General features: G+C 41.8%; 1 protein-coding gene across 1 annotated transcript; it reads right to left on the reverse strand.

Annotated features, from left to right (window-relative positions):
* Positions 1–99: 99 nt before the first annotated feature.
* rpl7l1 (ribosomal protein L7-like 1) lies at positions 100–7,399 on the reverse strand. The gene is given in 7 exon segments (XM_028604561.1): positions 100–844; positions 5,110–5,219; positions 5,307–5,444; positions 6,529–6,571; positions 6,574–6,685; positions 6,768–6,876; positions 7,292–7,399. Coding segments are annotated over 7 exon segments (735 nt in total). The 5' UTR covers positions 7,306–7,399; the 3' UTR covers positions 100–635.
* Between the last annotated feature and the right edge of the window lie 5,004 nt (positions 7,400–12,403).

The raw sequence follows: 12,403 nt of genomic DNA on the forward strand, positions 1-12,403 counted from the left end.
CTAACAGGCTAACAGGTGCCTCTGCTAATCAGAACCACCAGAGCCCAATATCCACACGTTCTCCTATCTCATCTTGTGTCAAACATGTTAGTTATCAAGTACTGAATCATTTATTTTATTAAATCAGTTATTGTGCAACAAAGTGTATTAACAATGAATCATAAATCAGATACAAACTTTCACACTGAAGACAACTGAACGGAGTAAAGCCGAGTGCTGCAGGCGGCTCCGGCAGGCAGGACAGCCCGTCCTAATTATTCAATCACGGCATATTGTATGCAGCGAGCGTTGATCCATTCCTCTGACAACCTGAGGAATAGTATGTGGAGCAACTAAGCACCCTTTAACACAACATATTTTACATTTCACAAGTGATTCAGAGTACTGTTACATTTCACCAGAGAGAACACCTGCTCCCATCAGTCCGGGGTCAGAGGCACTACATGATGTTCTACTTCAAACCTGAGTCAAAGAGACTCCACTTTAGGTCCTGCTGACGTCTCCCAGCGTGTAACCAGATGTGTATATTAAAATAGGACTCTGCCAAAGGAACATTTGGTTTTCAGCATTTGCTCCTCAAGAAATGCAGCATGGTTAAAGATGCTGCCGAGTGTCCATGTTGCACGTGTTCCTCCTCAGTTCAGTAGTCTGATGATGGAGTTAATGTCTGTGTTGCGAAACCCAGGGTTCCCCAGGTCCTTCAGGAGCCCAGCCTTATCCCTGGCAGCATGGCGAGCCACTGACAGCTTGAAAGGCAACAGGAAGTTGTTGGCTGCCCGGAAGCCCTTACCAACCGAGTAGATCTCGTGAATCAGGTCCTCCAGACAGATGATGCCGTGTTTACCTGAGAAACGAGAAGAAGAGGGGGGAGATAGGAAGGTTAATATACCTCCCATACAACTCATCTGCTTCCACACATTATAGAAATACAGAGAGTAGAACGGACAAACTGTTTGCCGTGGTAATTTGACTAGTCACACTAGTGTCACACTCACTCCTTGTATCATTTAATGAATACAATTTGAAATCTTAGCAATCCACAATTCCCCTCTAGCAGCAAGAGAGCAGACACAGAAGACTCTGCATGCTTGGCTGCACGATATGAGGGAAAAATGCGATAAGGTTGTTGAACATGGCGATGACAATATTACCTGTGATACATAAAGATATTGTAGTCTTATTTCTGCTGCTTTCAGTATTGTGCAAAAATACAACAAATTGCTTGTTGAATTAAAAAGAAAAATTCCAACACTTTATTGAACAAATTGAACATAAAAAGCACCATTAAAAAAAAATATGACAGTTACATTTTATTATATTCTGTCAACAAAAAAAAATCGGAGTGTCTTTCGCGCAGTATGTTGCTGCCTTTCGTGATGTGTGTATTGCGCAAGTTGATATTGCGATAACTATTAACTATAAAAACAATATATTGTGCAGCTCTAGTTTCTACAGAGGTTTATGTGGAAGTTAAGCGCGCTCAGGTCACGGTTAAAGGAACACGTCGACTTACTGGGACTTATTCACTGTAACCCCCAGAGTAAGACTAGTCCATACATACCCTTCTCATCTCCGTGCGTGCTGTAACACTGCCTGACGGTTCCAGCATTAGCTTAGCCTAGCACAGATCCTGCAGGTAACTGGTTCCAACTAGCCTACTGCTCCGAATTGTGACAAAAGTGATAAAATAACACAAACATGTTCCTATTTACATGTTGTGATTTATAGAGTCACAGCGTGTACAAAAAACAAGGTAACATGAGACAGACATTTTGACACTTATTTGGAGCAGTAGGATTACTGGAACCAGTCACCTGCATGTTCTGTGCTGGCCTGATGCCGCTGGAGCCGTCAGACAGCGTTACAGCACACACGGAGATGAGAAGGGTATGTATGGACTTGTCTAACTCTGGGGGTTACGGTGAATAAGCTAAATTCCCAATAAGTTGGCGTGTTCCTTTAACGGTCAGGTCTTTGCAATGGCAACGGTACACGAAAAAACGGCCCGCGCGCTGACCATCCTGCTCTGTTGAATTGAATGGGAATGTCATGCTGCGCTCCAGATCTTTTTTATATGTCAGTCTGTACAGCTGCTGCCCTCACTAAGTACATACTGTTGCATGCAGTCTGCACAATATCAGGACATACCAATTCATAACATTAAGCCTTGAACTTTGACCTTATTGGTGACATCTGTTGTGCAAAGAATTGTGGGTCAAAAAAGCCAGAAAAGCATGCTGGCGTGCATAATGTGAGCGGATGCAGCAGGACATCCTGGTAGGGGTGGAACTACACACTCTACACACCACTGGATCAGTGTCCAAAACTAAAAAAACTGACTAACCAGCCATGTTGGCCAGGAAATAAAAAAATCCACAGGCCAAGCATATCTTTAACATACATCCCAAAACGCCCTGCTGGTAGGGATGGATAGGAGTCACCGTTCACTTACAATAAGACAGTAGTAGTAGTACAACAAAAATATGGTATTTTTTGAAAATCAAACCATGTAACCTATTCTGATATAACCTCTAAATACAATTATGAACCTGAAAATGAGCATAATATGAGCACTTTAAGCTCTTTTTCTGCTGGTGGCTCTATGCTGGACAGCAGAGTGCTAAGTGACATATGCCACTAAACACGAGTATACTAGGCAGACGCACAGCTGACAACCTCGCAGGTGGATACGGGCTATAGGCTACACACAGCAGGCGGCTGTGGACTTGTGTCAGTCACACAAGCAGGAAAGTGGCTGCGTGGGTCACGACAATGCACAGAACATCAACACAAGCCTGCAGCTGTCTGCAGACACAGAGCAGAAAGCTCCTGGACAGGTCAACTGAGACCGAGTTGCCTGCTTGTTGGTTAACATTTCATTGTGCTTTATTTTAGAAAGCTGGCTGACTCTAAAATACTGGCCAAACAACTAGCCTGAGGTAAATGCTGTTCATCAGTAAACAAAAACGGACGTGGGGGTTGGAGTTCCTGTGTGTGTGTGTGTGTGTGTGTGTGTGTGTGTGTGTGTGTGTGTGTGTGTGTGTGCCCCCTACCAACCAAGCTCCAACATGCAGACAGAGGTACAGAAGAAAGTAGCTGCAGCTTCACCAAAATGAAGACTGAAAATAGGGTTGCACACTATTGACAAAATGTGATATTGCGATATTGATTATGAATATTGCGATAGATATTAATTTCAATATTTTTTTAAACATATGTAAAATTACAAAAGTTACGGGAAAACTCATCAAAAAAGATTCACAAATTAAACAAGTTTTCTTACAACACAGGGTTTAAAATATATAAAGAGAACAGGACATGTTCTACTGGTTGGACAGTATAAAATATATATAAAGAGAACAGGACATGTTCTACTGGTTGGACAGTATAAAATATATATGAAGAGAACAGGACATGTTCTACTGGTTGGACAGTATAAAATATATATGAAGAGAACAGGACACAACTTTTCTCTCTTCTGATTCGTTCCGTTTTGTTGTCTATCAATTTCTTCACTCACACTGCCAAAACATGCACCCATGTGGTATGCTCCATAGGGTCATGTAGTGGCCCTGTGCACCGACATGCACAAACACGTGCAAGTGGCACACAGCAAACAGACCACAAAATAAACTAAATATTGCATACTTATCACGACATTTGATATTTTGCAATAACGATATTGAGATATCTTGCACCCCTAACTGAAAAACAAACTATAATGGTACAAACATTTACTCGTCAAGATTTACTCTCCAAACGGAAAATGTACCTGCATTGGTCGCCTGCAGAGTGTTAATTTTGGACCCTGGATAGGATACGATTCAGTGACATCTCAAGTCTGAAAGTAGATTACACCCTAGGCCATTTCAAAATTGCCTCGCCATTATTTTGTTATCTCAACCAGTTGTAATCTTTACACATGTCTATCTATTTTTAAACCATTCACCGTGCAGCGTTACACCCCTACATCCTGGTGCATTTGACACATGACTGACATATGGCGTTTTTCCATTACATGGTACCTGCTCGACTCGCCACACGGTGAGTCCGCTTTCCATTGCAGATTTTAGTACCACCTCAGCGTGGCTGGTCGTCATAGCAACTGCCGTGGGCATGGTTGGTAGCATTGCATTTCCCCCTACTCATTTCCTGGTTCTCCTTCTCCATAAACATGAAATCAAGGAGAGGGATAACTTCTCCTGCTCCAGATCTCCCACCGTGGTCAGAAAGAACAGGGGAGACACTTTGGTTCTCTCACTAGGACTCTAGAGTCACTACTCGCTCCGGAGCTAATCGTCGTCACTCTCTCACTGATCCCTCGCTCTATCACCCACTCCCCACCAGCTGGCTCAACGCGCACACCAGCGCACAAGTATAAACATCAGGCCACCTGTATGCTACGGAGAAAGCTCTGCGTGGAGCCTCCGCTAAGAAAAACTTAGTTTCTAAAGAAGCTGGAGGCAGCAAAAACCCACCGCTGGCTAAACTATTTAAAAATGCTGGGCTGGTTCAGGACACCCCCGTCTGTCGCTAGCAATGATGACGCAGTGATTAGCAATGATTCTTTCCGACCAATCTGTAGTCTGCAGGTTTTCACGTCACCTTTTGGTATCACCTCGACTGAGGTGGTACTAAAAAAAAAGTACCAGTTAGCAGGTACCAGGGACTTTTTTTCTTAATGGAAAACCAAAAAAGGCGAGTCGAGGCGAGCAGGTACCATGTAATGGAAAAGCACCATTACTGAATCTTTTTCTGGCAAACTAAATAGGTTAGTGTGGCTACTGGAACACACAGTTCTACTCTCATTCTATTTCTATGGTGTCACCCTTGAATAACAGTGTACATCCTTGAAGGAACTGCAAAAAACTGTGAAAACTATTATTCACACGTTTGCCACAAAAGGCAAAGTGACCAGAGATCAACTATTTAACTGTTCCCTTCTGGTCAGATATCATGCCTTGGTATAATATGCATGTTGTGGTAGAATTATTTGAGCACACACTGGCTTTGCATTCCCCTGTGAGTTTTATAAATATACTGTATGTATTTAATATAGATTCAGCTGATTGCAAGTTTAGGTTCAGTGACACGAGTGAAGAGACTTACCCATGTGCGTCTCAATCAAGGTGTTGTCTGTGAGAGGAACTCTCCTCCGACCAACCCTGGTCTGTCCTCTCTTCAGAATGAGCTCACGAACAGACTTCAAGTTGGGAAATCTGTTGGAAACATTACCACGGGTTTATGACACACACAACCAACCCGACACATCTGATCTGAGGCCCAGCTGTTGAGCAGTCACTCACCCCCAGGCCACGTAAGGCTCCAGCACCTTCATCATGGCCACAGAGGTCTTGTTGATTCTGACGAAGGCCCCGCTGAAGATCTTCCTCAGCCTCAACATCTGGACCACCTTCATTACTTTGGGACTGACACCTTTAACCCTAACAGGAGAGGATCATCCATGTTGACCAAACAGGAATAGCATTTCGTTATGCACATTTTTAAATCTTCAGTCAGTTCAGTTACCAGTCCCTCCAGAAAAACGCGATTATGCGATCTCATAATTCAATGCATAATCAGCAAAAGTCCGCATATTTATGCGGGGGGCGGCGCATTTTTTCAAATATGCCACACTTTCGCGCATAAATTGCCGATTTCCGTGCAAAATATGCGGGGCATGATTTCATAATCCCTGCATTTTTGTTGTAAAAAAAGTCACATATATCTTAGCTGAAAGTTGAAAAATGTTGTGTTTACTTCACACAAGAGCAGCCATTTTCCCCTGTTGCCATGGGAACGTAATTACGCGACGTGTACTTCATCGAAAAGCAGGTGTTGGAGGTTGAATTTGACATGTACTTTGAGTCTGAAATTTCTTTGTTTAAGTGCTCCTGATGTCTATATTAACGATTTTTGAAATCGTGTCTCTTTTGTATCTTTTATTTCCGTCTGTTTAGACTATTACTTTTATTCGTACTTTCATATATTTGTATATATTTTTGTTTCTTATTTGTTTACATATTGCGATGACTGAATATCTGTAAACTATTTTTTGAAATAGTTAAAAAAAAAAAAAAAAAAAAAAAAAGGGGGTGTTGGGGAAAATCACTTTTTTTCTCTTTTTCATCAAACCGCAGTTTTTGCAAGTTCCCGCAATTTCATCGCATAAATATCCAGCATATTCCATCACATTTAAGAAAACGTGCCGCATAATCAAGGATTTTTGCCTGCAACAATCACAAAAAAACTGTGCGTTTTTCTGGAAGGACGGAGTTACAGACAACTTGCTTCCAGCATGTATTGTCAGAGTAAAGTCAGGAAAAGCCCCAGGAGCCAGTAACACACCTTTGACAGAAAGGAAAAGATGGCAGCTCAAGTCACACAGGGCTCTGTAGCACGCAGTACGAAGCCGGCTTTAAACGTACGAACATCTCCTCTACGGAGATGGATGCAAACACTGACGACCACTTTGAGCTGGTCATAAACAGCTCATGTTAAAAGCTCGGTCTGAGTCAGAGTACTCACTCTCTGATGCGGACGGCGAAGGCGAGCCTGTTCTTGGCAGGAGGCAGGGGGGCCTGTGCTCAGACCTCCGGATGCGAGTTTCATCCCGATGACCCTTGTGGCTGTCTTTCAAGAAGTCTTCCAAACGCTTGAACTTCAATGGCTTGCCTTTAGATACCTGGAATACAAGCGAACACCACATGTCAGTAGACAGCAGTGGGTAGAGACGGGTACATGTGGTCCGATGCCCCCCACCTCACCTTTCTCTTCTCAAGCAGGGCACGCTTGGCCTCGGTGGCTTTGATAGCCTGGTACGCCTTCCTCTTCTTCAGGAGATACTCCGGAACTAACTTGATCACTTTCTTTGATCTGACACACACACACACACACACACACACACACACACACACACACACACACACACACACACACACACACACACACGTTAATCAGTCAGCTTCATGCGGCTGAGCCTAACTTCTGTTATGATTTAACACTAGAAATCAAACTGAAATTAAGTGATGCCAACTCAGTCCGTGAACATGGCATCAGCTGCCCGTTAGCTAACTAACTAACTAACTAACTAACTAACTAACTAACTAACGTTAATGCAAGTAACGTTAACATTCCATGTGAGAAAGTGCCTTTTCTAACCACGGGCCCGGTAAATACGGGCCTGGATGTAAGCAGTATAACAGCGCCTTCTTAAAAAGACTGGAAATAAACCAACTGTCCGTAAAGAAAGAACGGATGGACTTAGATATCATTTTAAACAAATACATACTCAGCTTCGGCCATGATGAAAACGGGAGACTCGCCCGTCGCTCGGAGATGATGTCACACCTTCTTCTTCTTCTTTTTTGTGGTTTATTGGCGGTTGGCAAACCAACTTAAAGCTGCATTACCGCCACCAACTGGAATGGAGTGTAAACGAGAGCTACATCATAGATATGGAGATACATGTAGAAAAAAAATAATAATAATTAAAAAAAATCCTCTTTACTAAATAAATTTCTCTTACAAACTTAATAATATAGTGATATACTGAGAGAGGGTAATAAATAAAAGTGACATTATGAAATAAAAGTCCCTCCAAGCATTATCAAGAGGTTTCCAAAGTCATTTCAGCCTGGCCTGAAAGCAACTCTGCAGTGGGAGCCTACACTGGCACTGCTGCATTGGAAATGACAACATCTGGTCTCTGAATATGAAAAAACAGGCCTGTTTGGATTTCTATTTTCAAGTGATTTTAGTTTTTGTTATATGAAATAGAAAATGAAAATCAAAACATATTTTAAATTTCTCCTATCCCCTTTTGACCATGAAAAGAAAAAAACGCCTTTTATTTCAATTTCAATTTTTGTATTTTAAAACGATAATCAAATAACCATTCATTTTTTGTTTTTTAATACCTGTTTGTGAAATGAAAATCGAATGACCAAAATATACACTGACCGAAAAGGTATGGTGGTCTGACTTACTGAGTGTCTGAAAAAGGTCTCTCTGGGTGCTGTATTCCTTGCAAGGAATTAGAATGTGTTCAACAGTTTCTGGCTGGTGACAGTATTCACATTTTCCAGTAGAATGTTTGCCTATCTTATGTAATGAATAATTAAGACCTGTATGGCCAATTCTGAGATGAGTAATGATATTTTCTTCCCTACGTTTAAAGCCCACCTTCCTCCCATCACCAACACGTCTGTGTATTGTAAAGATGCCTTCCTGTTTTACTAATGTTCCAATACTCCTGCCAAGTTGTTTGTGAATATGTCCTGATGAATGTTTGAACTTGTGGGACCTGCAGTGAATATGTCCTGATGAATGTTTGAACATTTTTTAAATAAAATACGAGTCTGTGCCACCAGGATATCCAACCAGAATTACATTTCCTATGTACATGTCCCAAATATGAAGACTTAAGAACCAAATATTTCCAAAAATTTGAAAAACATATACCAGGCTTCACTACCTACACTGAGGACAAAAAGCTTCCTGTTTCATTAGGGGAAGATAAAAGCACGGCATGGCTAGCAGCTAAATATGTCTTCTCCTGCCACAACATGAGGCTAAAATATTTAGAGCATTGTATATATTATCATTATTATTTTTCTATTCTTTTATTTGTATTGTTTTTTTTAATATATATTATTGTTTCAATGTACCCTTTAAGGGACATGCACATCATTTGTTTAGTATCTGCATTTATATCATAATGATCCTGTTTACTTGTATTATTATATCAGATGTATTTACTCCTTGTTGTTGTTTATATGTATGTTTGTTCTTATGCTTTGGCAACACAGACGTATTTTTTGTCATGCCAATAAAGCAACCTGAAATTCAAAATTGAGAGAGAGAGAGAGAGAGAGAGAGAGAGAGAGAGAGAGAGAGAGAGAGAGAGAGAGAGAGAGAGAGTGGTGCTGTGTATGAAAGAAATCATTTCTGAAAGTTTCACAGCGGTTACGTTCTAAAGCACGGTGAGATAAAATCTGTTGTTGGGTTTTTAGATGAAATGGACAGACACACAGAGCTGCAGGCAATCTTTTTTTCAAATGACATTAAGATTTGATAACTACATTTCAGAAAGCTCCAAAGTAATTGTAAACGTATTTAGAATACATGCAAGAGTAATGTGATTGTTTTCACTCCTTTAACCTCTTAAACATGAAATTAACTGGCTAGAGTGACTTGACTTTCATCATAAAAGTCTTGAACCCAGAATTGCTGTGGCTATATATTCTTTACTTTGAGTTTATCACTACATCACTGAGATGCACATTACATTCATAATGCTTTTAAATTTATCAAATAACTCATAGATTACAGTTACAGTGTAAAAGTCTATGGCACATCCCAGGCTCCATAGATTTTGGAAACTGTGAGTCTGCCAGGCATTGGATTGTACAGTATAGGTCACAGCAGCCTTCATCCACACCCTTCACATGTACCTCTCCTGCAGTCTGTGCTTTATCCTCTCGCTATGAAACCAACACTGGGAACACCTTATCTGTGGGAGGCTGGAGCTCTTTGCATTGTGGATAGATCAGAGCAGCCCTTAGGTTACTGCAGCACATTCCTCTGACTCAGTGATGTTTAGGTGTCAGCAACTGACAGTACTGCAGACAATCCCTGCTTCTCCAATATCTGGTTCCATTCTTTGGCGATCTTGTCTTAGGTTGACAGCAGATGAAGAAGAGCACAAAGAGAAGAGAGTGAAACATCCAGCCTGCTGCAGACACACCCTTCTTCTCCAGGATGGGGGCCCACTCTGCTCTCCGGGGCTTGGGGGCCAGCCAATTCAATTCAATTCAATTTTATTTATAGTATCAAATCATAACAAAAGTTATCTCGAGACACTTTACAGATAGAGTAGGTCTAGACCACACTCTATAAATTCCAAAACCCCAACAATTACAGTAATTCCCTCAAGAGCAAGCATTAGCAGTGGCTATTGCGACAGTGGCAAGAAAAAACTCCCTTTTAGGAAGAAACCTCGGCAGACCCAGACTCTTGGTAGGCGGTGTCTGACGGGCCGGTTGGGGGCGTGATGAACAGTGGTGATAACAGTCACATTAGAAGTCACAGTGACTTCGAAGGTTATCGTGGAAGTTCATGTCATAGCAGGGCACATCGTGTCATACTGAGTAGTGCAGTCTCCTATACCGGATCCTGACTACTCTGTGCGTATGAACATCACAGCAGGGCGTAGCGGGATGTAACGTGGCGCTGCAGAGCACGGGTGGAGGCTGCGGATGCAGCAGGACGCAGCAGGATGCAGCCGGGAAATGCAGAGAATCGCAGAGCATAGCTCTGCGAAGAAGAAACATAAGGACTCCGGGGAGTAAACTCCCCAGAGCTAGATTAGTAACAAGCATTTCTGGGACAGGATGCATACAAAAGTAACAAGTAGAGATGAGAGAGCAGCTCAGTGTGTCTTAGGGAGGAACAGCCTCCCCGGCAGTCTAGAGTTGTAATAGCATAACTTAAGAGAGGCAGGTTAAAGAGAGGTGCCTGGTCGGGCTAGAACTCTCCCCAACCGGATCGGGCTGTACTGGCCTGCCTCCCTCTACTCTCGCTCGATTATTAATTATACAGTATATAAAACTGATGACTACGAGGAGAAGCAGTGGGCCGGGTTAGGTGGACGCTTCAACTCCTCACTCCTTAACTATAAGCTTTATCAAAGAGGAGGGTTTTCAGTTTACTCTTAAATGTGGTAACGGTGTCTGCCTCTCGAACCCCGACTGGGAGCTGGTTCCATAATACTGGAGCCTGATAGCTGAAGGCCCTGGCCCCCAGTCTACTTCCAGAGACTCTAGGAACCATAAGTAGCCCCGCATTCTGGGAGCGCAGTGCTCTAGTGGGACAATAAGGTACTATGAGCTCTTCTAAGTATGATGGTGCTTGACCATTTAGAGCTTTGTAAGTCAGGAGGAGGATTTTAAATTTGATCCTAGATTTCACTGGAAGCCAATGCAGAGAAGCTAATACAGGAGAAATATGATCTCTTCTCTTAGTTCTCGTCAGAACACGTGCTGCAGCATTCTGGATCAGTTGGAGAGTCTTAATGGACTTATTTGGGCAACCTGATAATAAGGAATTGCAGTAATCTAGTCTAGAAGTAACGAATGCATGGACTAGTTTTTCAGCATCGTTTTGAGACAGGATATTCCTAATTTTGGCAATGTTACGAAGATGGAAAAAGGCTATTCTTGAGGTTTGTTTTAAGTGGGCGTTGAAGGATATATCCTGATCAAAAATAACTCCTAGATTTCTGACAGCAGTGCTGGAGGCCAGGGTAATACCATCCAGAGTAACTATATCTTTCGAAAACGAAGTTCGGCGGTGCGTTGGTCCTATCACAATAACTTCAGTTTTGTCTGAGTTTAACATCAGGAAATTGTGGGTCATCCAGGATTTTATATCCTCAATACACGTTTGAAGTCTTGCTAACTGACCACTTTCATCTGGCTTAATTGACAGATATAATTGGGTATCGTCTGCGTAACAGTGATAGTTAATCGAGTGTTTCCTAATAATATTACCTAGAGGAAGCATATATAAGGAAAATAGAATTGGTCCAAGCACTGAGCCTTGAGGAACGCCATGGCTAACTTTAGCGTGCTTGGAGGGTTTATCATTAATATTAACAAACTGGGATCGTTCAGAGAAATAGGACTTAAACCAGCTTAGTGCGATTCCTTTAATGCCAACTAAGTGTTCCAGTCTCTGTAACAGGATAGTATGGTCAATAGTGTCAAATGCAGCACTAAGATCTAGTAAAACAAGAATGGAGACAAGTCCTTTGTCTGCAGCAGTTAGAAGGTCGTTAGTAATTTTCACCAGTGCCGTCTCTGTGCTATGATTCTTTCTAAATCCTGATTGAAAATCATCAAATAGACTGTTGCTATGTAGAAAATCACATAACTGATTAGCAACCACCTTCTCAAGGATCTTGGATAGAAAGGGAAGGTTAGATATAGGTCTATAGTTTGCTAAGACCTCAGGATCTAGGGTGGGTTTTTTCAGAAGAGGTTTTATCACAGCAATTTTAAATGACTGCGGTAAATAACCTGTTAGTAAGGACATGTTGATCATATCTAATAATGAAGTGTTTACCACGGGTAACGCTTCTTTGAGTAGCCTCGTTGGGATGGGGTCTAAGAGACAGGTAGACGGCTTAGCTGAGGATATCTTTAACATTAATTGTTGAAGGTCTATAGGATAAAAGCAGTCCAAGTATATGTCGGGAGTCGTCGTTCTTTCTAGCGGTCCTGCATTTAAAAATGAACTGTTAGAAGTTAAGGGCAAAAGGTGATGAATTTTATCTCTAATTGTTATAATTTTATCATTAAAGAAGCTCATGAAGTCATCACTACTCAGAGCTAGAGGAATA

The sequence above is a fragment of the Perca flavescens genome, chromosome 18 (assembly GCF_004354835.1).
Source record: "Perca flavescens isolate YP-PL-M2 chromosome 18, PFLA_1.0, whole genome shotgun sequence".
Taxonomy (NCBI): Eukaryota; Metazoa; Chordata; class Actinopteri; order Perciformes; family Percidae; genus Perca; species Perca flavescens.